This window comes from Canis lupus, chromosome 16 (genome assembly GCF_003254725.2).
Source record: "Canis lupus dingo isolate Sandy chromosome 16, ASM325472v2, whole genome shotgun sequence".
NCBI classification, from domain to species: Eukaryota; Metazoa; Chordata; class Mammalia; order Carnivora; family Canidae; genus Canis; species Canis lupus.
In genome coordinates, this window is record NC_064258.1 from 16,123,118 (window position 1) to 16,148,785 (window position 25,668).

The window sequence follows — 25,668 nt, forward strand, 5'->3', positions numbered from 1 at the left end:
AGAGTTTGTAAATGTATGCCTACTCTTGGAAGACACGTGGCACAGAATAAAGCCCCCCTCAGACAGCAACTCTAGGTTGCCTCCTTGCTCTCAGCCCACTTGCCTCCTATGGGGCAGGGAGGCTTTCCTTACCTGGCCTGCTCAGAGGTGAGGTTACCATGGCTCACACCCAGGAAAGCACATCCCATGGCATTGTGGCAATAAAATGCGAGGCTCCTTTACCTCCCTCCTCTTGTTAATGGCAGGAAGGACCCCGATTCTTTATCCAGGAAGCCACCAGGGAATCTGCAGGTGGGGTGGGCTAGGCAGTCCCCTTGTGATATCTTCAGTGGGACATCTCAGAGCACCCTTGGCCAACCCAAAAAGACAAAAAACATCATTTTTTTCTTCAGAGATTTTATTTATTCATGAGAGACACATAAAGAGAGTTAGAGACACAGGCAGAGGGAGAAGCAGACTTCCTGCGGGGAGTCCATTGTGGGACTCGATCCCTGGACCCCAGGATCACGACCTGAGCCAAAGGTTCAACCACTGAACCACCCAGGTCTCACCACCCCCCCACCTTTTTATTTTAATATTTATTTATTTATTTGACAGAGATAGAGTGACAAGCAGGGGGAGTGCAGAGGGAGACAGAGAAGCAGACTCCTGTGGAGCTGGGAGCCCGACACGAGGCTCCATCCCAGGACCCTGGGATCGGGACCTAAGCCGAAGGCAGAGGCTTAACCAACTGAGCCCCCCGCCCCAGGTACCCCCAGAAACCATCATCTTGCAGGTCTGTAGTTCTCCCCAGACTTGGCACTGTTAGGACGGAGACTCTGTCCTGAACCTATGTTGATGGGTTTTCTTGTCATTTGCTCGGCCCCAGTCCCCTGTCTGGGGCTTTACGCGTCTCAGTGGGCCCCAGTGGCACAGTGGCCCCTCCAGGGGGTGTTCCTGCCCTTGATAGCCTGATGGAGGCACGGGGCAGGCTGGCATCTAAACCTGGTTTGTCCAGCTCCAAGGCCCACCTTTGCAGTTTGGTCCCTCACGGGGCCTGGAGCAGTTGGTGTTCTTACCCAGCTGGCATTTGTCCTAAGCTGGATTCTGCTTCATTTGCTGCTTGCCCTGTGGACACAGAGCCCTGGGCCAGTCTTGGGTGGGCCTCCTGGCTGCAGCCTCTTACCGGGCTGGCAGAGAATGCTTGACCAACAACTCGGAGGCCTCCCTGCTCTGTACCCAGCCCAGGAGCCCTATTGGGCACTTAAGGTCCTTCAGGGAGCCTCCTGCCCGTATGACTGTGTTCCAGGGCTTGGTGCTGCCCAGGGGGCCGTCTCCCAGCCAGGGGGGGCCCTGCTGGCCTGGGGAGCCGGGGCAGGTGGAGCTGTGGGCTCTCAGTCCCCTGGTAGCCACCCGGGAGCAGGGCTGGAAGTTGAGAGGCCTCAGGGTGGGGGCAGGTGTTCTCCTGGGGCCCTGTGACTTCTCTCAGGCCGGAGTGTGGGGAGGGGTCTCCCCGGGGGTCTTTGCAAGGCTGCCTTGGGCCCAGGCTGCGGACGTGCATGGAGTGATGGCCGGAGGGTGGAGGTGTGTCCAGTCCTCTGTCCTTCCTCTTGGAGTCCACGTTCCCCCCAAGGGATCGGAACTGGGTCAGAGCTGGGGGATTGTTGAAAACATGGGGGTCCTGCGTTTTAGCGTATGTTTCTGACATGTCAGCTGGCTTTGGCCCTAAAAGCCGTTCCCTGTCTGGTAAGAAGGCCTCCCTCCATCAGGCCCTGGTTGGTGGAGGTGGCCGAGGAGCCAGCTACTGGCTGAGGGCCAGCCCTGAACTGGCCCACCCTGTGTGACCCGCGCTGCAGGGTGGCTGGACAGGGTGACTGCAGCTGAGGCCCTGAGGGCGGCCTCCCTCCTCCCCAGAGCCTCGGATGTTCATGGAACTGGCACTAAAATAAATCGTGTCTGAGAAAAGCGTGTGTACCTCCGGCTGTAAGCAGGTCCCCCCACTGCCACCCGGTGGGGAGGGACGGCTAGTGGGCGCCGCGGCAGCCCGGCTGCTTTGATAGGCACTGTGAGACACTGTTTTACCGGAATACTGATTTTATTATGAAAATTGCTGGCACAGTGTGTTTTTAAACTATTCAGATGTGCCACCCCACACGGTGGCACTTCGTATTTGTGCTGCAAATGTGCGAGATTGACAGCTCTTGCAGCGGGTGTGGGGAGTGGCGAGGCTCGTAGTTCAAGGCGACAGGATCTGATCTGGGACCTCAGAAAGAATGGTCCTAAGCAGGTTCACTTCCTGTCAGTGCCCGGTGCATGCCAGCCACTGCCCTGCCTACCCCCTCAGTGTTCTCTGGACGTCCCCGCAGGGCGCGCGTTACCCCCATTCTGCAGATGAGGGTGTGGAGATGAAAAGGGACGTGCTTTTAGTGGCAGAGGCAGGACGGGACCCAGGAAGGCTGGTCTCAGAGCCTGTGCTCAGGGCCCCCAGGTGCTGCTGCACCAAGAAACACATCCAGCTCTTAAAATACAGGAGAAGGGGTGCCTGGGAGGCTCCATCGGCGAAGCGTCTGCCTTCGGCTCAGGTCGTGATCCCAGGGTCCCAGGGTCGAGCCCTGTGTTGGGCTACCTGCTCAGCGGGGAGCCTGCTGCTTCTCCCTCTGCCCCTCCTCCCTACTTGTGCTGTCACTCGCTTTCTCAAATAAATAAAAATCTTTAAAATAAAATACAGAAGAAAATCCAAAGAACATTGTCTCTTGGAATAAGAAGGCTCTTCTGAAGCCAGATAGGAAACCTAGGATATATAGAGGAAAAGATGGGACAGATCTTCTCCCAGCTTTTTATTTTGAAGAATCAGCACCTTGAAAGGCATTTGCTGCCCCCCCTTCACCTCACATTCTTGGCAACGGAGGAGCGGTCGGCAGCTGCACAGGGTGGCACTTTGCCGAAGGCTCTTCAGCTGGCATCTCCCAGCATGGGCACATTCTTGCGTGTAACAGAACACTAGTGTCACCCCCGAGGGAATTGACAGGAATCCTCTGACATCATTCAAGAGCTCACCATAACCAGATTTCTCTCCGTTTCCTCCAAATACCTTATATACCCTTTTTGTTTTTCTACAAATCAGGATGGGATGAGGATGCAACAGGATCTGGTGAGATGCTTTTTCCTGGCACACAGACTCTTGAAGGGGCTGGGCCAGATTTCTTTTCTTTCTTTCTTTTTTTAAATTTTATTCATTTATTCATGAGAGACACATAGAGAGAAGCAGAGATACAGGCAGAGGGAGAAGGAGGCTCTCCATAAGGAGCCTGATGTGGGACTGGATCCCAGAAACCCGGGATCATGACCTGAGCTGAAGGCAGATGCTCAACCGCTGAGCCACCCAGGCATCCCATGGGCCCGATGTCTTGTAGAAGGTCTGTGCCCTGGGTTTGGATGAATCAAAGTTCTCCCTCTGTCCTGGCGTGATGTCCAGGCGCTGATGAGATCCGGGTTAAACTCCTCTTCTGGGATTACCCCCTGCTGCGTCACATCTGGTCCTGCTGTCAGTGATGGTAGGGAGCTAACAGTCTGGAAGGTCCATTTCCACCCTACTTAGTGATTGCTGAGTGATCTGAGCGCTGGGGCTGGGGCATCTCAGAAGTCAGCTGCTCCCAGGGAACCTGCACTCCCTCAAGGGTGGGAGGGGGAATTGTATGTGTCTGTGACCCTTGCCTGCATCAGGTGTATTGGGGGGGGGAGGTGGCCATGTGCTGATTTTCTCAGGTGCGTGTTCCTTCCGTGAGTCCTCGCTGGTGGTGGTCCAGGGTTGAGAGGTACGTTGTCCCAGCCCACCTGTTTTTATCATCGCTCTTGTCTCACGGATTGTCGTCATCGTCATCGTTGTTCAGATGCTCTAATATAATCAATTACAAAATTAACAGATGTAATTACATTTCTGTGGAGTAGAGTAGGAAAATTCGCTTTCACGTACATATGCCAGTTAAATGCTTCAGATGCCTGTGACAGCAGCCCTGCAAACTGTGAAGAAAAGGATCTTTTACATCCTGAAGGCCAATGGTCAGAGCAGAGGACCAGAAAGACAGTTCAGAGGAGAGGAAACGCACATTGTTGGTGATCGTGAAAAAGATCCTTAGCCTCACACGTAATCTGGGACCCAGAGCAGAAGAGAAACAAGGTCCTGGGCTCCCCTGTCCCATAGCAGAAGGCAAATGCCCGATGCTGGTGCGAGGCCGGTGCTGGCCACCTGCTGGGCTGGAGGGAGATGGCCGGGGACGATGAGGGAGAAGCCATTGGACGCCATCCATTAACGCAAAAAAATGTGTCTTTGAACCCAACTGTCCTACTTTTTCCCCCACGCAATGAGTTGGGGAACGGTAGGATGAGGGTGGAGCGTCGGCGCTGTGAATACCGTGAACCAGCAAATCAGGGTGAGTGAAAACCGTGCCCACGGACGGGGCAGGGACACAAGAGCATCTGGGAAGTGGCTGTGCACTCAGACTGTGCCAGAGGCTGGATCCTGTTGTGGTGGAGGGACTGGTTCTTCTGGAAACTTTCACCCATAGGGAAGGCCCCTAGGGGGCCAAAAGCAGTTTTCTTTTCTTTTCTTTTCTTTTCTTTTCTTTTCTTTTCTTTTCTTTTCTTTTCTTTTCTTTTTTTCTTTCTTTCTTTTCTTTTCTTTTTTCTTTTCTTTTCTTTCTTTTCTTTCTTTTTCTTTCTTTTCTTTTCTTTCTAGATTTTATTTATTTATTCATGAGACAGAGGGAGAGGCAGAGACATAAGCAGAGAGAGAAGCAGGCTTCATGCAGGGAGCCCGACACGGGATTCGATCCTAGGACTCCAGGATAATGCCCTGGGCTGAAGGCAGGTGCCAAACCACTGAGCAGTTTTTGGAGTGTGTTGTGAAAGTGGTTTTATACCCCCAAATTGTAAAAAGATGGACAGTGAGGCAGCCGCGGTGGCTCAGCAGTTTAGCGCCACCTTTAGCCCAGGGCGTGATCCTGGAGACCCGGAATCGAGTCCCACGACAGGCTCCCTGCAGGGAGCCTGTTTCCCCCTCTGCCTGTGTCTCTGCCTCTCTCTGTCTCTCAAGAATAAATAAATAAACTCTTAAGAAAGATGGAAAGTGTGCATTTATTATATGTAGTAGTCATAACCCACTTTCCTATTCTGTGTCTCAGCCAGAGCTGGAGTTGGAAGGCTCTTGTGAGTCCTTGTTAGGAGGCATGGTGATCCCAGAGCAGCTGCGGATGTTGGGGGCTAGGGGCTGGGCAGAGCGGGGACTTGGGGGGCCGAGCCTTCAGCCAGGACAGTTGCAGACCTGCCTGTGTTTCTGGTGAGCCACGTGTCCCTTCTGTGTGCAGCCATCATCCCCAAGAGCAATGGCTCTCTGCTCCTAGCATCTTTTTCTTTTTACAGAAGTTGTGTCCTCCCTTTGAACGCTGTAGACAGTCTACGGCCATACCACCCTGAACGCGCCCGATCTCGTCTGAACGCTGTAGACAACAGAGTAAATAAAACAGACACTTGGCAGAAAAATAGAAGCACAAAAAAATCCCTGTAGTCCTGACTGCCACAGGTCAGCCAGTGTCCTCCTTGGGATGTGATCCTTGCATGTGGACCCATGGTACATCAGCCTTGCTGAAAAAAACAAAAGCAAAAATAGATCCTAAATGTCACCACCTGTGTTAGGTAAAACAAGGTGGCTCAGTCTGCCCTAGGCTCAGGACGTGATCCTGGGGTCCTGGGATTGAGTCCTGCATCGGGCTCCCTGCAGGGAGCCTGTCTCTCCCTCTGCCTATGTCCCTGCCTCCCACTCTGTCTCTCTCATGAAAAAGTAAATAAAATCTTAAAAAAAAAAAAAAAGACTTTGCAGACGTATCTTAAATGGTTACACCTTCTGGAGATGTGGTCGCTTCCTTCCTTATTTCTATGTTGCTAGGTGTTTTGTGTTGCTTTCATTTTTTTGGTTGTGTTGGACGTCTTCAGGCCTCTGTCCTTTCCTCTGTGTCAGATGGGCCCCGTGGCGGCGCGGATTCTGGGGGCAGAGCCTGTCTTCTCGTCGTGCCCCTGGCCAGCTGCTCTCGGGGCCAGAGGGCCCACTCCTCACACACCAGCCAGCTGCAAAGCAAGGGCTCTGGAAAGCGAGAAGCAGAATTTCATTCTTATTTCTGTTTGAATAACAAGTGCAAATGAATAGTTTCCACTTGTGTTGGCCATTTGTCCTTTCTTTGCTCACATGGAGGTTTTACGTTTTACGTTTGGGTTTTTTTGTTTGTTTGTTTGTTTGTTTGTTTTTTTTACGTTTGGGTTTTTTAAGCAACATTTGTGCTACTAACCTGTTGACATAGCCACTCCCCCTCCAGGTGTCAGTTTCCCTTTAATTCTATTTTTCTTAGGGTTCTTAAAATTTTTAATTGTTCTGGATTTTTTATTTTTATGTAGTTGGACCTATAGATTTTCTCTCTCCTATCCTTTATTTTTTTCTGTTTTTAAGATTTTATTTATTTGTTTGAAAGAGAAGGAGAGTGAGTACCCAGAGGGAGAGGAAGAAGCAGACTCCTTGCTGAGCAGGGATCCCAGGACCCTAAGATCGTGACCTGAGCTGAAGGCAGACACTTAACCAACTGAGCCACCCAGGGGCCCCTCTCCTGTCCTTTAAATTTGAAAAGCCTTGTGGCATATTCCTTCTGGCCTCCCCCTTTGACAGTGTATCCTCTTCTGGTTCATCCCCCCTCATGCAGACTTCTGTAGCTGAGGAGCTTTCCCAGGCTGCCCGGCCCTACATTGTGGGCTCAGCTTGGCTGTGGTAGGTGGGGGGCTTGGATAGCTGAGGTCTCAGGCTCCAGGGAACATTGTGGGCACTGAGGGGGTGTAAGGAGGGTACACGGAGCGGCCCTCTGTCCCTTCCATGCGCGGGCTGGCACAGTGCTTGGGCACTACCACCGGGTATGGGCCGTGGAGACCCTGCAGGGAAGCTCAGAAAGCTTGTGCCCCCCCCCACCCCCCGGAAGGAAAGCATCTTCAGCTCAGAAGGGTGTTCCATGGACTCCTCTGCTCCCTGAACGGCCTCTTTGTGGCTCTGTCTACATGGCATGAAAGTGAGGCGTGCTGAGGGCTCATCAGCCCCAAATAGCCTCTTTTGAGTATCAGCAGTAACCACTTGAGATGGCTTTCTCCTTTGGAAGTATCTACACTGTGTCTACCTACACAGACATCCCTGGGAGGGGTGGCCGCAGAACCTGGGTCAGCCTCTCTTACTGAGTCAGTAGGACTGGGCAGGGGTTTGTTTGGAAGGTAGGGAACGAGGAAGCTGGGAGGGGGTCTTTTTGGGAGGACGGCCCTGGCTGGGAAGGGCAGGGCTGGTCCTCACTGAGGTGCCTACCCAGAAGGGAAGACAGGCAGGGGCTCCCTGCAGGACGAGCTCTGGGGCCCAGGTCGGCCCTGCGTCCGTGGAGATCTCGCCGCCAGGGAGGCCCAAGGGCTCGGAGCCAGTCCGTGGGCCTGGGATTGAATGCCAGCTTCAGCCACTTCAGGCTGTTTGGCATCGGTGCCTCGGATTTCGCATCTGTATGTTGGGGAAAATTACCTGCTTTTCTCAGGGAGTTATTGTCAGAGTTAAATGGGTCAGTGTGTGTCACGTGCTCAGTGTGGTTTATTGTGTTCTTATGATGATAAGAATAAGTGGCTCTTATTACCAGGTGATCAGCGGCGTCCCATGTGGCTGCTGCCTTGGGTGTATGGGGCACAAAAGGTGGCTTTGCTGTCCTCAGAGCTGGCCTGTGTGTGCCCAGAGACCCTGGTGAAATGAGAGCAGATTAGATACCAGCTTCTACAGCAAAGGCAAGAGGAACTGGGGATGCTGACGGGGACCCCAAGATGTGAGAGCCCCCCAGGACTTCATGATGGCAGTGGGCAGGAGCTGAGCATTCTGACCACAGCTGCTGAGCTGGCGGGGTGAGAGGGGGCGGCCTGGGGTCTGGGCCCTGCTGGAGAGGCCTTGGGGTTCTTAGATGCTGAGTCCATGTGGAACCCCCAGCCCCAGGGCAGTGGGCAGGTATAGCTGTGGGAATGGGGTGGAGCCTTGGGCCTCAGGTCTGGCCCCACTCCCCGGGAAGGCACCTGCTCCACTTTCAAAACCTGTCAAGGGAATTCAGATGCTTTTAAACTTCTGTCCTTGGACTCTCAAACTACCCAGGTCTTTTTATTTTACCCCTTTCGTGTGTACTGCCCCCTTCCCTTGGGGCCCTGCACTTCCACCTGTGTACATGGCCTCTCAGGTGGGGTGCCACCTGGTGGCACTTGGCTTTCTGTAGCTCCACCATCTTGGAGCAGAATTAGTTCAATTGTTATACTTTATGGAATCTTCCCTTTATTTTTCTTAAGGATTTATTTATGGGGATCCCTGGGTGGCGCAGCGGTTTGGCGCCTGCCTTTGGCCCAGGGCGTGATCCTGGAGACCTGGGATCGAATCCCACGTCGGGCTCCCGGTGCATGGAGCCTGCTTCTCCCTCTGCCTATGTCTCTGCCTCTCTCTCTCTCTCTCTGTGTGACTATCATAAATAAATAAAAATTTTAAAAAAATGTTAAGATAGCATCATGAATCATTTTTATAAAAAGGATTTATTTATGAATGGGGGAGGGGCAGAGGGAAAGAATCTTGAAGCAGACACCCCTCTGTGCACAGAGTCGGACGTGGAGGCTCACTGTAGGTCTCAATCCCATGACCCTGAACTCATGGCCTGAGCTGAAACCAAGAGTCGGATGCTTAACTAGCTGAGCCACCCAGGTGCCCCTGGAATCAATCAATGTATCTTTCCTTTCCTTTCCTTTCCTTTCCTTTCCTTTCCTTTCCTTTCCTTTCCTTTCCTTTCCTTTCCTTTCCTCTTTCTAGAAGATTTTATTTATTCATGAGAGACACACAGAGGCAGAGACATAGGAAGCAGGAGAAGCAGGCTCCCTGTAGGGAGCCCAATGTGGGACTCGATCCCCAGGGATCGAGTCCCACAGATCACAACCTGAGCCGAAGGCAGATGCTCAACTGCTGAGCCACCCAGGTGCCCCTGGAATCTTTCTCTGATTAGGAATATCTTACTCTTGTGAAAATAAGGTGAGAGCAGACAAGTGGCAATACTGATAAGGAACATCTCATAAATGGAAGGCCTTTGGGAGCCACGGGACTGGAAGAAACACATTTTTAGCTTGTGGGACTTTGTGGGACTGTGGTTCAGTTTTGAAGGAAGAGAACACTTTTAAAGACATATGAAATGCGGGACACATGTCGAAATGGGGATGGAAAGGCAAGGAGTGGGCAGCCCCAGTGGCACAGCGGTTTAGCGCCGCCTGCGGCCCAGGGCGTGATCCTGGAGACCCGGGATCGAGTCCCACATCGGGCTCCCTGCATGGTGCCTGCTTCTCCCTCTGCCTGTGTCTCTGCCTCTCTCTTTAGCTGTGTCTCTATGAATAAATAAATTTAAAAAAACACCTTTTTTTTTTTAAAAAAAAAAGGAAAGGCAAGGAGCCATTAGGGAGTGTGCCCTGTGCTCCATTCTGAGTCTAGAATCCCCAGCCGGAGCAAGGCAATGTGGGAAGCGGCATGCTGCTGCTCTGCAGGGTCGCGGGGTGGAGTGTCTGGGACATCATGCACACACGATGATTGAAAAGCAGCAGATTCTTCTTGCCACAGCACAGTGTGTACAGGGCCTGTGGTCCTGGCTGTTGGTCCGAGCAGGGAGCAGTGTCTGGCCGGGTCCATCTTCGGGTTTTGGGATGTGGCAAGGGAGAACTGGTCAGGAGGCTGGTCAGGTGGACTTACTTGCTTTCCTCCGTCTGCACACCCACCCCCACTTGCCCCTTTGGTCCTCCCCGCTTCTCCATGGGGAGCTCTCTGGGACCCCTGACCTTGGGAGATGGGCTGGAGTTCTCTCCCCACCGCCCCTTGCTCCTGCAGGTTTTGGACGCTTCCTGGGCTCCCGCAACACAGCCTCTCCAGGTCTGGAGGCCACAGGTTGGAACTGCAGGAGTGGGCGGGCCTCCCTCCTCGGGTCCCCTTGAGCGCTCTACATTGTGCTCCCTCTCCGTCACCGTCTCTCTGTCCAGATTGCCCCTTTCTGTAAGGACAGCAGTCCTAGGGGAGGAGGGGCCCCCACCCTACCCTGGCGTGACCTCATCTCTGCCATTTGCATCTCTGCCATTTGCATCTCTGACATTTGCAGGCGCCCTACTTCCAAACAGGGTCACGCTCTAAAGTGCTGGGGGTCAGGACCTCAAAGTATGAATGGTGGGGGGCACAGTTCAGCCCAGAACAGCCTTCAGCAGATAGAGAAAGACATGATCCAGAAGGGCCCCAGGGATGTTGGAGGTCTGCCTCTGCAGACAGTGGCTTGGCTCCAGCTGATGTGTGACGCTGGCATGTCCCACTAAGTTTCTGACTTGAAGAAAGCTGGTTTCAGTCGTTTTCACATCCCGCAGGACTGTCTCCTCTCGCTCTCTCTCAGCCAGCAGCAATGGCTTCTTTTACTGATCCCCTGCTTGGTGCTGGGCACCGTGTTGGGGCCCCCACAGTCCCAGCACTGGTCTTCATAGCAACTTCAGGAGGCAAGGTGGGGTTATTTCTGGTTTACAGGCTAAAATCTGGGGACCCGGTGAGGGTGGCTGTGGATGGACACGCAGCTGGTAGGGCCCAGAGGCTTAATTTGAACCCAACTCTTTCAACCCCAGAGCACTGCACGCCTCTCCACTGGGGGTCTTTGCAGATGATTTTGCCTGTGAGTCATCTCCTTAGCGGGCTGTCCCAGCCAGGGCTGCTGTCTTGTCAGTCGGCCTCCCTCCCCGCTGGGGGAACAGAAGCCTGGGTCTGCAGTTCATGCTCTGCAGGCACATGTGCCACCGTGCATTCGTTCACAACCGTGCATTCGTCCACAGCACCGGCCCCGTCTCCAGTATGCTGAGCTCTAGTGGGGGAGCAGTGAACACACTAGGAAAGCCCCTGGGAGTGAGGAATGTTCCGTGCACAGCTGCCGTGGGTCCGTGGGTCTGGGTGGAGAGAGGTCCGTGTCCTGTGGTAACAGTGAATTGTTGAGGAGGGGGCGAGCTGGGGCCGGGGGTGCTGGGGGGACAGCCAAGAGTCTCCACCGCCCCCTCCGTGGACTCCCTGTCCCCCACCCGAGGCCTGCGCACAGAGCTGGAGAGCGGGCCTGGGTGTGGCCCTGGCTGCCTGCCTTGCCTCCGCCGGGGCTCCTGGGCTAGGCCGCTGTCCTCCTGCCACCTTGCTCCCCGCCAGCTCCCGCCTTCCTCCCCTCCTCGCGGCGCCCTGGCCGCAGGAAGATGTTTTGCTGCCACCTTGTGGGCAGGAACAGCCTGGCGGCCGGTGTGGCTCTGGGAGTCCCAGGAGCATCGAAGGAGCCACTAGGCGTGCCCTCTGGCGCCCGTCCTGGCTCTGGGCGGGGCGTGGGGCTCCAGCCGGCCGCGCCCCAGCACTTATCAGTGGGGCACCCCCAGCAAATATTTGAGCGGAGACCAGGTACGAGGTCATGTGGGATTCTGGGGCCGGAGGCCACCGTTTGCTCACAAGCAGAGTTTGGTTCTGTGCTGGGCCTCCCACGCTGCACCTTCACGTGGTCTTTCCTGCACCCTGCCAGCTAGCCGGGGTTCGTGGGGTCCTCCCGGGGCCCCCAGGCCAGTCCAGGTGGTGAGGCTAGCCCACCCCATCATGGACCCCTTCTCCCTCTAGAGTCAGCTCTTTCTCTTTCCGATTTCCCAGCTCATTTTCTCTACTCTCTACTTCCAGGGAAATGTGTATCCGTCTTCCCCACAGAGTGCACACCGAGGGGCATGTTGGGAAACTGCCTCCCTAATCCCCCCCACCCCCCCGAAATTGCCATGGAGTCTTCTCGCCCTTCAGCAACAGAGCTAGCATGGTGTTTCTTTTTCTTTTTTAATTAATTAATTTTTAAAGATTTTATTTTTTCATGAGACAGAAGTAGAGACATAGGCAGAGGGAGAAGCAGGCTACCTGTGGGGAGCCCGATCCCAGGACCCTGGGATCAGGACCTGAGCTGAAGGCAGATGTTCAACCACTGTGCCACCCAGGTGTCCCATAGCCTGGTGTTTCTGATGACCTTAGGGGACTGACATCTCAGCCGAGGGCTTAGCCTTATATGGAATTTCTGTACTGTTGATACTGTCCCAGCTTGAGAGCTTTTTAGGATGGTCCTAACTGCCTTCGGGCCTTGTTGAGTAGAGCTGTGACCGCCTCATCTCCTTGGAGCAGAATCTTGTCAGGCACAACACGGAGACTTCGTCTTGACCGGGGCTGATGCCATTGAGGGAAAGAAGGATGTGCCTGCCCTGTTCTCCTTCCTGAGAGCCTCGACCAGCTGGACGGGCCCCAGGATATTTATGTGTTGGCAGGTGTCCTCCTCTGTCTGGCTTCTCTGGGTCAGGACGGGCTTCTGGGAAGGAGGGAGAGGCAGGAGGCAGCCAGGGGAGGAAGAGGACACCGTTGCAGGTTTGGGAGCTGACCCTGGCTGAGCATTTTGCCTGGGAGGAGATTCTCTAGGTGCAGGGGAAGCCACCAGGAGCTGCCGCATTCTCTCAGAACATAAGATGTTCTTATGTCTGGGACAAGGCACTGCTGCCTGCCTTCCTGCAGCACGTATGTGTGTATCTGGGGCCTTTGCTCCCCGAGTGCTGTCCTGCTCCTCTCCCACTGAGATAGCAGAGTTCTAATGCAGCCCGTCCCTCCCCAGTGTCAGGACAGAGCTACTGTCCTGTGCTTGCAGGTTCCTTGGCTTGGGGGGTAGGTCTGTAATGAGCGGCCTCATTAGCCTGGGGAGGGGTCACCCTATGTGTATGGCAGACAGATACGTAGATAGGGAAATGGGAGTGTGGGACACTTAAATGTAGAGGAGTCAGGATCCCAGGGTTGCGTCCTCCCCATGTCTGAAGGATCCTGGGAAAGGTCCTTTTGTGGAACCATCTATTATGTGGGGAATATGCATCCTGGAGGGGAAGAAGCCATCCTATCACTGCTAATAAGTAGTCCCATGAAACCCTGAAACCACCCCCGGGGCTTTCCAGGCCCGGGAGATCCAGCCCAGGACTTGAGAGTGTCCAGTGCTGGGCTCTTCTCAGGAGCACCTAGGATGCCTTCTCAGGCATTCCCCCACCCCAGCCCCCTCAGGAATGTGCTACTTTTATCTTGTACTTTGCTTCTAAGCAGAACCTGGAATTTTGACACCGAGAGGGACATGGGGAGTTGGGATGGACTGGGGGTGGAGGAAGTTTGGGACTATTATTTCTTTAAAACACATGCAGCACCCCCTGTCCGCCCCATCCTTGCCACTACCCAAACTGGTTTCTCAATCTGCTTGTGGTCTTACGGATTATGGCAAACTAGCTCATCTCTTCCTCCGGGAAGAGGACTGATGTTTAAAATGCAGTAGAAAGCACAGCAGGGCAGCTACCTGCCTCCTGCCCCCATCCTGGGGTGAGCCCTGCACTTCAGGAGACTTTCACAAGTCCCTAGTGTGGCCCACACTCATGTACAGGCATCCGTGCTTGGGGAGAGTGAGCATCAGGCTCCAGCCAGCACTGAGCACACAACCCTTCACCTCGGCCAGCCACCCTCTGGACAGCCTCTGAACAGGAGACGAGACCCAGGGACTCAGAAGCGAGTCACTCCTCCAGAACCATGTGGCCCAGGACTGAAGATTACCATTGGACTCTCTGCTGCCCTTAGGCAGGACACTTAACTGAATCCAGACAATTTTATAATCTCCAAAGGAGATGATCACCTCGGCCATTAACAGAAGAGCTGCCTGTAGCATCCAGCAACCTGATCCTAGAGTTTCCCAACCTCACAGTGTCTCAGCCGAGAACTAAGGATTACCTCGCTCAGGGTCCCCATTTCACAGACAAGGAGCCTGAAAGCCAGAGAAGGTGCATGACTTGCCCCCGACTCCTAACTGAAGCTCTTTGTGATGCTGGCCCAGTGTGTGGTGTGCTGAGGACTGTTATTTATTTGGCCTGCTGGTAATGACAGCTCCTCACCTACTTGCCCCATGCGAGGAGGAGCCCTGGGCTGGAATTTCCTGTTTTCTGAGGGCTCCGGGGGCTGCCCCAGCAGGCTGACTCCCATGCCGCCACCGCCGCCGTTCCGGGGTGTTCCAGGCCAGGCTTGCCGCCTCTCCTTGCTGGGCCGGCTCCCGGCCTCTCCAGGTCTGGGCTTGCCGGCTGCTGCGAGGTGGAAGCGTTGAGGGACTCCGTGGGCCCGGCCGACACCAGGTGCCCAGAGGCCGGAGGTCCGTGCGCCCCGGCCCGGGCCCCGGCCCTGGGCCCAGCCGCGCGCCCCTCGCCATGGGCCTGGCCCTCGCCCGCGGGCCCTGAGCATGGAGCGGGGCTGGCCGCCGGGGGACAGCTGCAGCCGGGAGCGGCCCGCCGCCTGCCGCCGCGCCCTCAGCGTCTGCGACTCGCTGGACCTGCGCGGCGCCCCGGCCGCCCGCGCCGCCGCCGCCCTGCAGGCCGCCCTGAGCGCAGCGCGCGAACAGCCGGCGCGGCCCCGGAGCGTCTGCGCGGGCGGCCCGGGGCCCCCGCCCTCCGGCGCCCGCAGCCTGCTGCTCGGCCTCCTGCGCCCGCGCCTCGGCCGCCGCGGCCTCGCCGACGGCCCCCCGCCGGCCGCCGGGCCCGCGCCCCCGGGGCTCCCCGGCTCGGCCGCGCCCAGCCCCGCGCCCAGCCCCGCGCCCAGCCCCGCGCCGGCCCGGCGCAGCTGCAGCCGCACCCGGGGGGCCCAGGAGCCGCGCCCGCGGCCCACCAGCATGACGTTCCTGGAGGTGAACCGCCTGGAGCTGGCGGCGGCCGAGGGCGCGGGGCTGGGCCGCGCGGGGAGCGCGGGCTTCCTGCGGGGCGCTTCGCTGTGGAGCAGCCAGCGCTGGCAGGTGCTGCGCGGCGGCGGGGGAGGCGGCGGGGGAGGGGGAGGCGGCGGCACCCCCGGCCCCCGGCGCGGCCTGTCCGCGCTGAGGAAGAGCTTCAGCTTCCGCCTGCGCCGCGGCCAGGAGATCCGGCGCGCCGAGTCCGGGCTGCTGCCCCGGGCGCGCACCCGCAGCGACGGCGACGCCAGCTCCCTGGGCGCCTTCCCCAGCCGCCGCGACCTGCTGCTGGGCGCCGAGGCCCCGCGCGCCGCGCCCGCGCCCGCGCCCGGCCGGCCCCGCACCGCCGCCGGCCTCTGGAGACTGCTCACCAGCCGCTTCCGCCGGAGGGAGCCCGCGCCCGCGCCCGCGCCCGCGCCCGCGCCCGCGCCCGCTCAGCCGCTGTGGAGCCGCCGGGCGGCCGCGGCCCCCGGGCTCCTGGGCGCGCCGGGCGGTAAGGGAGAGCCCGGCCCGGGGTCCTCTGTGGTGGGAGCCCCTTGTTGAGAGCGGGTGTGGAAACAGACCGGCCCTGCGTGGGAGAGGTGGGTGTGCTGGGGACCAAGCGAGACCGGCCCGGGCGCCCTGGGTTGCCGTCGGGTCCCAGGAGGTGGCTGTGGCAGAGGCGGACTTGCAGGTCCCTCCGGTCTGGGTCGCCCGCCATCCCGCGCCGCCACTGGCCCGGCAGGATGGAAGCTGAGACCGGACGGAAGGGCCCCTCCCTCACTTCTGGCCCGCGCAGCACTGAGGCCCCGGGGAGGGAGGAGGCCCCCGAGGGGCCGAGGCGCTCCCGTTTCTAGCTTCCAGGTGGGGCTCGAGTCCTCACCTGTAGCTGCCTCTGCAGAGGGACTGCTTGTGGACCCGATCGATCCTTGGTGGTAGCTACTCTTTGAGCCTGCCCGGGGAGGGGAAGCAAGCAGAGGCTGGTCCAGGCCAGGACCCCCTGGGGCGGGCTGGATGATGCCCATTACAATGCAAAGAATAAAGAAAGTGGGTCTGGCCATAGGGGTGGAGGTGGCTCTGGAGGCTTCCCTTCCCCAGGGCCCTGCCAGGCAGCCCAGGACACGGCCCTCCAGCTCTCTCCAGGGAAAGAAAGAGTGGTGGCCTCCCATCAAGGAGGAGCTTGGGGAGGAGGGCCAGTTGGGCAGGATAGATAGCTCCCTATTCAACCTGCACCTCTCAGAACAAGGGCAGGTAAGGGCTCCTCCCTCTTCACCCCGCCTAGGAATGTGGTGGGTGGCCCCACCCTGTGAGAGCGAGCTGTTCCTACTCGCTGTAGGAGGCTGTTCCCCTTGCCTAGCTGCCAGGTGCCCAGCCCCGCTCGGTGAGCTGAGAGCTACAGGAGAGGCCTCTCACCTGGGCCTGGGGTCTGGCCCTGGTGGGAACTACTTAGCTCACTGGAGCAGTAAGAAGAGGAGGGTCGCAGGGCCAGGCCGGGAGAACTGGCTGGGCCCGCAGCTCTCAGAGTCCTCTCCCTGAGGACTATCATCGTTCCAGTTGTCTCGGGAAGAATTTTCCTGCTGCTCTCTAGGGAGTTAGGTGTGAGGGTTGGGGTCCCATCGGGACTGCACTGTTTTCTGGCCTTGGCTGAGGAAGGGGCAGCGTAGGAGACAGCTGGTGGCGGACAGCACAGGTGTGTGTGCACGTGCGCGCAAGTGCCACCTCGATCCTGACGGGTGGCCTTCTCTCCTGCAGACTCCTTTGTGAACAGCCAGGAGTGGACGCTGAGCCGCTCGGTTCCGGAGCTTAAAGTGGTGAGTGTGACCTGGGGGAGCCTCAGGCAGTCCTGGGGCTGGGCGGGTGTGGGCCAGAGCCACAGGCCCAGGCCTCGTTTCCCCCTGCCTCTCTGGTCTTGGCCTCTCTCCGAGGCCCCTCGCTTCTGTTCAGCCTTCTTGTCTGGTCCTTAGCTCGGGCCCTCCTTCCTGTCACCTCTTTCCTCTTGGCCTGACCACTGCTCTCACCCCTCCTCTCCCACAGGGCATTGTGGGCAACCTGTCTAGCGGGAAGTCGGCTCTGGTGCACCGCTATCTGACAGGGACCTATGTCCAGGAGGAGTCCCCCGAAGGTGAGCACCATGGGCTCACTGGCCACTCTGCCCCCCTTGATCCCTGTGCTGTGGTCAGTGAAGGGGAGCTGGAGCCCCCTGTCCTCCCAAGTCCTTCTGTCTCTGTTGGTAGCCATGCATTCCAGAACTGCCCGGCCTCGTCCGTGGTCTGTCCCAGCTTGGGGCCTGATTGTGCGCTCTGTCCTAGGGGGTCGGTTTAAGAAGGAGATTGTGGTGGATGGCCAGAGTTACCTGCTGCTGATCCGAGATGAAGGAGGCCCCCCTGAGCTCCAGGTGATGCTCCTGCCCCCGCCCCGGCCCCTGACACCCCCTTTCCCCAAGGATCTGGCTGACGCCTGGCAAAGTTGTGTGTGCGCGGAGGGGTGTGGAGCTTGCCTGCGAACGAGTGAGGGTGGTAACCCTGCCCGGTCCCCCTAGTTTGCCGCCTGGGTGGACGCGGTGGTGTTCGTGTTCAGCCTGGAGGATGAAATCAGCTTCCAGACGGTGTACAACTACTTCCTGCGGCTCTGCAGCTTCCGGAACGCCAGCGAGGTGCCCATGGTGTTGGTGGGCACGCAGGGTGAGCGGGGTGCAAGGGGACCGATGCGGGGGTGGGGGATGTTGTGGGGGAGGGGTGCAGGGAGAAAGCCCCGTGCTCTCCCTTCTCGGGGCTAAGGAGCCCCAGCGGGGGACACCACCTCCTTGCTGCGTCCGTCTGTTGGTCTGTCCGTCTGTCGGTTTGTCCGCCCTGGATTCCGCCCCCACCCCTCCCCCGTTAAAGCCTCCCTCCTGCCAGTAATGACCACATCCACGTCTTCTGTGGTGAATAAACGGCGGATGGGGGGGTGGGGGCGGGCTCACTGCTGCTCTGAGCTGGAGCGAGGCCTGGACCTTGGTGGCTCGAGCTCTGCGTCGCCCACGCACCTGCAGACCCAGTGCATCCTTCTGCCCTGGTCCGTGGTCGGAGGTCAGCGGTGGCACCACTTCTCCGCAGGCTGAATAAACTCCCGCCCTCCCGCCTCCCACAGACGCCATCAGTGCCGCGAACCCCCGAGTGATCGATGACAGCAGAGCCCGCAAGCTCTCCACGGACTTGAAGCGCTGCACCTACTACGAGACATGCGCGACCTACGGGCTCAACGTGGAGCGTGTCTTCCAGGACGGTAACTCGGGCGTGGGGCGGGCAGGCCCCCCACGGCGGGGTCCAGAGGCTCTGTGGCCCATGGGCCGTGCGCCCCGGAGGGCGGCTCTCTTCTCCCCAGGGGCTAACTGACTCTGCTGTCCCCTGCAGTGGCCCAGAAGGTAGTGGCTCTGCGGAAGAAGCAGCAGCTGGCCATCGGGCCCTGCAAGTCACTGCCCAACTCCCCCAGCCACTCGGCCGTGTCCGCCGCCTCCATCCCGGCTGTGCACATCAACCAGGTGCGGCCAGCCTCCCCGCCTCCCACTCGTGTCCTGTCTGTCTGCCTGCCTGCCTGTGTGTCCCCACCCTGTCCACTCTCCCGCCTTGTGACTGGTTTGAAAGCGCTGGCTTGAGTTCCCTGTTGCCTGCACGACTGGCCTGGCCTCATCTGTGCCCGTCGTGACCACCTCCCTGCCAGTCCCCATCCCTGCGGCCACTCCTCCTGCCCTGCAGCTACCGCAGCTGAGGCAGCCCAAAGGCTTGCTGGGTCTGTGTTCTCGGAACTTGGAGCTGCCCTGGGGACTGTCCCCGTGGAACCACACTCGGGAGGCACTGAAGGGTTCTCTCAGGCCTGCTCGCTTCTCACCTGCAGGCCCCATGGGGGGGCAGTGGCCTTCGTGCCATGTGGGGTCTCAGGGGTGTCCTGAGCCAGGTCCTGCTGGGGTTCATCCTGTAGTAATCACTGGGATGGCTGCCCATTTCCCATTTACTGCTGATTGGTTTTTGGTCCTTGCCATTTGGGCCGGTACTTTCTGTGGGACTCTTTCCCCAGTCCGTGCCCTGCTCTGCAGAAAGCCCTGCGTTGTCGCAGATGCACTGCCCTGAGTGGTTGAGCCGAGCCTCCGCTCTGGCCAAGGGCTCTTGTCTTGAAGTGCCGCCCTGTGCTACCAGCTTTCTGGCGACAGCCCGGTTGCTTTATCCAGAGGCCCCTTGTTTAGTGCTTTAGAGACATCGGGGAGGGGGGTTCCCGGGGAGCAGCCTCACAGGGGAAAGAGAAAGAACTAGGTCTGTCTTGTTAGCTCAGAGCCATCGCACCCCAGCCCGCAGATTGCGGGGCACAGACTTCCTGGCTCTGTGTGCAGGCCCTGTGCCAGATGGCTCTGACTGTCAAGGGGGCAGTGGTTTGGGCATTTTGCTCTTCTTGTGCAGGTGAGGATTCGAGGGGGCTCTCAGGGCAGGACGTGTTCTCTGCTTAGTGAGCACCTTCCGGGCAGTGAGGGGCAGGCTTGTTGTGTGTGCTGTATGTGTTTCCCTGAGTCCTGAAGCAGCCGCTGCCCTTTGCTTCCTCCATCCGTGATCCCTTCCGTCTCTTCCCGTCTTTCTTCCTTTCCAACCTCTGCCCCTTACCTGCGGCTTCCTCCCATAGCAGTCTTCACTCTGTTCTGCTCTCTGTCTTGGCCCTCCCTGAACCCCGCCCCCATCACACACACCATCCAGAGGCCGACCTCAGCCTCCCCTGTGCCCTCTGCCCCACCCAGGCCTCCTGCAACTTCAGCCTAGGTCACTGACCTGGGGGTTCATCCACGGTGACCCGCCACCTCGTGCCAGACCCACCTGTGAGGCAGGGCTCCACAGTTTCTTCAATGTCAGCCCCTGTCCCTTCCTCTGGCCCACTAGCGGTGCCTCTGATCAGCTCACTGGCAGGCACAGAACACCCCTACTAGGGCCCAAGTGGGACTGCCCAGCACGGCGCTGGCTAGATCCTGCTGGCCTCCAGGCCGTGCTGCCCTCCCTCCTCTACTGCCCCGTGAGCCCCAGGCCAAGTCCCTGGCCCCCATCTGCCGCCTGCCCCTGCGCCCCGCTCCAGAGCAGCCCTCAGCAGCCCTCTCTGTCCTTAGGCCACGAATGGCGGCAGCAGCGCCTTCAGCGACTACTCCTCCTCAGTCCCCTCCACCCCCAGCGTCAGCCAGCGGGAGCTGCGCATCGAGACCGTGGCGGCCTCCTCCACCCCCACACCTGTCCGCAAGCAGTCCAAGCGGCGCTCCAACATCTTCACGGTATGTGCCCTGCGCCCTGCCCTCCCACCTGCCCGGCTGCCCGTACTGGCCAGGCAGGGCGCGGCCCCCAGCCCCGCAGCCAGGAGGGAACAGGCGAGAGCCACAGACACTGGGCCACGGGCAGCCCGAGTCAGGAAGATGCCGCCCTGCACAGACACACACAGCTTCTGCAGGCTCCTCACCGGTGCCCTCACGCACACCCAGACTCTTCTAGACGGTCCCTCTGAGTGCACAGGGGGCCACCCTCAGCATATGCACATAGACCCTCCTGCCTCTGCTGCGTACATGCATACGTTCCCTCGTCTCCCTGACCCGTAGGGCTGACCTCTTGGCCGGCTTGAAGGATTTTTGGCCACATCTGCTCTAACTCCCCTGATGCCCTCACGTCCACAGTTGTGGAGCAAGGCCCCCAAGGCTACAGGAAGGGTTCTCTGGTCGATCTAGGACTGGGGTTCAGCCTCCTTGTCTGCATCCCACTCTTTTTCCATGGCCTGACACTTCCCACCCACGGCTCACCGGGTCACCCAGGGGCTTAGACATCTTTCCCTGGGTCTCGTCCCCTGCTCCTAGTCTATGCCTCGGGCCCCGGACAGGCTGGTCCTCTGCCCTGCTCACAGACCTCACTCAGGGACCCTGCGTGCCTTCTGCTGCTGGGGGCCTGGGCCCGCGACTCTTAGGTGCCCCCCCCCTCCCGTCTGCTGCCTGTCCATACCCCACATCCGAGGCACAGGGCCCGCCCCACACTCTCACCTTCCAGCTGGGACTCGGCTGGGCTGTCCTGGGAGTCTTGGGTCAGATGGAGGTGGGCGAGCAGCCCGTGTGGATTCTCAGGAGATCACTCGGTACTTGTGCATCAGTCCGCGCGCCTCTTTCTGAGCATCAGGGCTCGGCTCTCGGCCCGGTCCTGTGTCCAGCTGGCCCAGCAGGCCCTGCCTGGCTCTCAGGAGCCCCGCCCAGACAGAGCCAGCGCCCCCAGGCCTTGTTCATTCATTCTCTCCTCTGCCTGCCCAGCACACCGCTGCCCAGCCCACCCACTTCCGTCCACCCCGTGCCTGCCGCGCACCCCCTCCTCATTCGTGCTGACCTCCCCCTGCTGCTGACAGCTGCTGCCGTGCATTGCACTCCCCCAGCCCTGACCCTGCCTAGCCCTGATGCCTCTTGTTTCTGTTTGTGCTCACCGAGACACACTCAGCCCCGGGCTGCCTGCCTGTGCCCACGCCCGCTGCGGCGGTGGCTGCAGAGCCCCTGGGTGCCTGTGTTTGCAGTGACCGCCGTCCGCGTCCCGGCACCTGCTCTCCGACCTCCCGCTCTGGTCACCCACTCCCTCAGCACCATTCTGAACCTCCCACATCTTCTGCTGCTAGGCCTGCTGCCCTCTGTCCGCCGTCCATGCCCGGCTCCCGGCCTCCTCGCCGCAGCCGTTCGTGCTCCCTGCCCTGTGCTCCTGCTGCCTGCTCCGCTGTGCTGCCTCCGCCTGTCATCCTTGTCGTGCGCACGGCACAGCCTCCCCCTCCTTTCCTGGGCCCTTCCTCTCTCTCCATCCTCACTGTGGCCACCTTATTTTTTCTTTTCGTTGTTTCCATGGTGACCTCACTTGCGCCATTGTCCACGAGGAGGCCTCGAGACACGCCCATCTCTAGGAGTGCATCTCGGGACCTCCCCCTCCCATCACCACTGTCCAGGCCACCTCCTCGCCCTCATCCCCCTCCCCGGCAGAGCCACGCCTGCATGGGGCTGGTGTCCTCGTGACCCACCCTCTGGATGTGGCCACCGATGTCCCCAGTCTCCCCCGTGACTTCATGTGCTCATTTTGTTGCCAGTCTTGCCCTGGTTCCCATTCTGGGGGACTGCCCCCTCTGGGCTCCCAGGGATCCTCTGGTGGTTGCTGCGGGCGGGGGGGGGGTCTCTTGGCTCAGCAGCCTGGCCGGGGCAGGCTGTACCCCACTCCCCCCAACCAGCTTTTTGGTCCGGGGACCTGGTGGCAGCAGTCCCATCCACCTTCCTTCTCCCTGGGCCGAAGGGGCAGAGGCTGTGGCACCCGGGAGAGGCCTCGGGCAGGTGCCGATGGTGGAGCTGTGGGCAGTGGCCTGTGACCTGGTTCTTCCTCCTCCCCTGCCTGTGCGCCCCCACCTGCACTTGTAGTCCTGTGTCCTTGGCTCCTGGCAGCCTGGGAGAACGGGAAGGGATGGGGGCCCCGGCCGCCCAGTGGCGAACATTCCCTGATGAGCTGGACTGCCCAGCGGCCTCTGCCGCCACCGCCTCCTCCTCGTCCTCCTCCTCTTCATCCCGCTGCTGCCTCTCCCCAGGCACCTGGGTCTCTGCCCTCACCAGTGCTGACCAACTCGTGCGGGGCTTAAGTATAACTTGCCAAAATCTTTATTCTTTCGATATTTGCAGATATGTGCCACTGTTTCCAACTTTTCATCAACAAAAAGGCCTTTCCAACTCCTTCCAAATTAGAAGACCAGGTGGTGACACACAGCACCTCTGGACATTCTCCCCTGTGCGGGGCCGGAGGCGGGCCGGGCCCTGGGACTGCTCTCAGATGAGAAGCGGCCGCCGTGCTCCCCACTCCAGAGACCCACAGGAACCTTTGTAACTAACCCCCACCCCCAGGGAAGGCTAGGAACGCTGGAGCCCGCGGCTGGGGGCTGCCCCGGGGACCAGGCCCGGCTGGACGCACTGCGCCAGGCTCGCTGCATGGAGAAGAAGGGAGCTCGGCCCCACGCCCGGCGCCAGGCCAGCGCAACGAGGCCCAGAGGGGCGGGGGCGTCCGAGCGCCCGCCCTGGCCCAGCTGCTCCTGGGGGGAGCTTTCCTGCCCCTCCCCTCCTCTGCTCCTTCCTGCATGGACTTCTGCTGTTCCTGCTCCGCCCGGATGCCACAGCCACCGCCGCGCGCTTGCCTTTCCCCTTCTTGGCCTCCCCATTTCCTAGGATCCGCGCTGGGGCGGGCTCTGCCCCAGGAGCCTGGCAGGGGCGCAGGGCCTCTTCTGGCCTCTCTCCTCTCTCTCTCCATCCACTGTGCCCCTCGGGCCTCGCCGACCGTGCTCGGTGCAACGTGCCGTGTGGTGTCTGTACGGCAGACGGGCCGCTGCCCGCTTACTTCTGGACTTCGCTCTCCCCGGTTATCATGCCCTGTGCTCCCCGCCATCCCTCGGCCCCACCGTCCACCTCTCCTCGCCCCTTCCCTTCTCTTATGCCCCAGCCCCCTGGGCTGCGCGCTCCTCGCGCCCTTGGGATTCCGTGTCCTTGCTCTTTTGTAAGGGGCGGGCCTGGCTCAGTGCCCCGTGCTGCTCTGTATGGTGCCGTGTGTAAGAATAAACCCATTGGAATACTCGTGGTCTCAGTTCTTCCCGGTCCCGCCGCCCCGGCCCTGCCCCAGCGCTAGGGTCTGCTCAGGAGGAGGGAGGCGGGGAGGGCAGGGGAGTCCAGGTGGGCAGCTGTCCCCCTTGGGCCCTGGGCCCTTTTAACACGCCTCTTCTTTTCTCTTGCAGTCTCGAAAGGGTGCCGACCTGGACAGAGACAAGAAAGCCGCTGACTGCAAGGTGGACAGTATCGGGAGTGGTCGGGCCATCCCCATCAAACAGGTCAGTGCCCCTATCCCCCTGTGGCCAGAGGAGTGGGAATGAGGGCTGAGGCCCAGGCCGCACCTCTGGGGGGTGGCCTGAGAGGCGAGCACACCCCCCCATCCCCGACCCCCCCCCCCCCCCCCCATTGCCAGGCATTATAACTGCAGAGAGGTCTTCCTGCTGAGGACAGTAGCCCCTTGCTGGAGCAGCCCTTCCGTGGCTGTGCTGGGGCCTCCTCGCTGCCACCAGGGGGCAGCAGAGAGCCACCTGCCATCCTCAGCCTCCCACGGAGCCCCAGGAGTTGGGTGGCCCTGCCCACCTGGGCCGGTCCCAGAAAAGGAACTCACGGAGAGTGCCCAGAGGGGATGGTCAGGGCTGCTCCTGCCGGGGTCACTGGTGCAGTCTTCTCCACAGGAGCCTCCGTTCCCTGGGAAAGAACAGCTGAGTGGAGCTGTCCCCTCCTGGGCACCTCCTCTCTGGGTCACTGCCTGGCAGGGCTGGGCCTCCAGAAGCCTGGATCTTCTCAGACCCCCGAGTGGGTCCCGGTGCCTGAAAAAGACCTCGGGCGCTGCGGGGCATCCTTGTGCGGAGGTGGTGGTGTGCTGGGCAGGGCCATAGAGCTGCCGAGCTGGGGGGGGACTGGGGGGGCAGAGCCAGGAGGTGTCTCTGGAGCCCAGGCAAACACCTGCTGGCTGCTGTGCTCATGAGGATGGGGCGGTGGCTTGGCGGTCAGGACTGGGCTCGGCTCAGACCTTCTTGGGTGGTTAGACATGCCATGTCTGTAGGATCTGTGTTGTCTGTCAGGTTTTGATTGAAGAGGAGACTGGGTGGCTGGGCCGCCAGAGCTTGACCAGGCCGGAGCCCTGTGGTGAAGGTTTGACCCTCCAGGCTGGGTCTTCTGGGGCCTGTGGGCAGGTTGGCAGAATAACTATGTCAGAGTGGGATTCTGACCCCATGGCGAAGGTCCACTCAGAATGGAGAGCCCCGAAAGGGTGTCGGGGCCCAGAGTGCGGGTGGGGACCCTGTATGTTGCTCTGTGGCCTGTGTCTGCTTCTGCCCTCCCCTGGAATGTCATTACAGGATGCCTGGCGGAGACAGCTCTAGCCGGATCCCCTCCGGGGAAGCCAGGGGAAGCGGCTGGGATGGAAGTGGCAGTGGTGTCTCCTTGCCTGTCTGTGGTGTGGGTCTGGGTGCAGAATCCGACCCCACAAACCTGTTGATGGTGAAATTGCATTCTCTGGGACTGTGCAAACCAGGGGCTCCTTGGGGGCCTCTCACCAGGCGACATGCCTGTGTCTCACAGAGGCCCGTCACTCTGCTTTGGGGGCAGGTGCTTTCTGAGCCTGATGCAACCACATAAACATTTAAGAAATAAAAGAACCCTTGCTCCAGGCCCCTTACTTTGAGACTAGCGTAGCCCCAAATGCCTCCTTCCTGTTCAGGGTGCAGGCTGGTGTGTCTGGTTCCCCGAATCCCCTATGTGGAGGGGAGGGAGAGCTGTAGGATGGGCTGTGAACTTGCATCTGGGGCTCCAGTCCAGCCAGGGGTCAGCTAGGTCGCCTGTCTGGTATAGGCCTCCAAACCTCAGGGACCCTCTGTCGGAGCAGAGCCTGCCAGGAAGGAACCTGGGCGAACTCTAGTGCTACCACAGGGTCACGCAGGGCAATCAGGGTGTGCGTGCGTGGAGGTGGGGGCTAGCCACGCTCTGCTTTCTGGGGGCCCGGTGGTGCCTCCCCCAGCCTCCAGCTGCCCAGGGCCAGTGTGGCCCCCTTCCCACTCTCATGTCCCAGGCTCCCCATCCCATTCCTTCCCCCTCCCCCCCACTCCTGCTGGGAGTGGAGATTGCATTTCAGTTGCCATTTGCATTCCCAATCAATCCGGACTCCGCAATTAAGCCGGCTGGCGGAGCTGGGAGGGAGGCGGCGGCGGAACGGGTCCTCTGGGGGCTGTCGCCTCCGCACCGCTCCCATTCCGCCCCAGATTGCTTCCTGCTCCG

General features: G+C 59.7%; 2 protein-coding genes across 11 annotated transcripts in view; one reads left to right on the forward strand and one right to left on the reverse strand.

Annotated features, from left to right (window-relative positions):
- The window catches only part of AGAP3 (ArfGAP with GTPase domain, ankyrin repeat and PH domain 3), a 56,451-nt gene that overhangs the window by 11,960 nt on the left and 18,823 nt on the right, over positions 1-25,668 (forward strand). For 3 of the 9 annotated variants that reach the window (XM_025452745.3, XM_025452714.3, XM_025452730.3), the window contains 8 exons: positions 16,578-16,636; positions 16,860-16,947; positions 17,135-17,220; positions 17,365-17,506; positions 17,955-18,089; positions 18,218-18,345; positions 19,945-20,103; positions 23,598-23,690. In XM_025452745.3, the coding sequence (XP_025308530.1) occupies positions 17,485-17,506; positions 17,955-18,089; positions 18,218-18,345; positions 19,945-20,103; positions 23,598-23,690 (537 nt within the window). In that variant the 5' untranslated portion in view covers positions 16,578-16,636; positions 16,860-16,947; positions 17,135-17,220; positions 17,365-17,484. Of the gene's footprint in view, positions 1-14,354; positions 15,340-15,407; positions 15,428-16,577; positions 16,637-16,859; positions 16,948-17,134; positions 17,221-17,364; positions 17,507-17,954; positions 18,090-18,217; positions 18,346-19,944; positions 20,104-22,500; positions 23,493-23,597; positions 23,691-25,668 lie in introns of those variants that run through there. The other 6 variants (XM_025452752.3, XM_049094923.1, XM_025452737.3 and 3 more) reach the window with 6 other exon arrangements.
- On the reverse strand, positions 11,896-16,071 carry LOC125752649 (translation initiation factor IF-2-like). 2 transcript variants are annotated; one of them, XM_049094925.1, is made up of 3 exons: positions 15,709-16,071; positions 14,032-14,214; positions 11,896-12,431 (listed from the first exon to the last, which is right to left on the reverse strand). In XM_049094925.1, exons 1-3 carry the CDS (start codon positions 15,992-15,994, stop codon positions 12,193-12,195), a joined length of 708 nt encoding a protein of 235 aa, XP_048950882.1. In that variant the 5' UTR covers positions 15,995-16,071; the 3' UTR covers positions 11,896-12,192. The 2 variants fall into 2 exon arrangements, with proteins under 2 accessions (XP_048950882.1, XP_048950881.1); XM_049094924.1 differs by having other exon boundaries at positions 14,032-14,217; positions 15,709-16,070.

Excerpts from the sequence above, each read along its gene's own strand:
- LOC125752649 (XM_049094924.1), bottom strand. The coding sequence starts at position 15,994 with ATGGGAGGCCACCACTCTTTCTTTCCCTGGAGAGAGCTGGAGGGCCGT. Across the intron at positions 14,218-15,708 it reads CTCTGCAGAGGCAGCTACAG|CAGCCGGCAAGCCCAGACCT; the intron begins GTGAGGACTCGA and ends TCCACCTCGCAG. Across the intron at positions 12,432-14,031 it reads TCCTCGCATGGGGCAAGTAG|AAGCCCGTCCTGACCCAGAG; the intron begins GTGAGGAGCTGT and ends CCTCCTTCCCAG.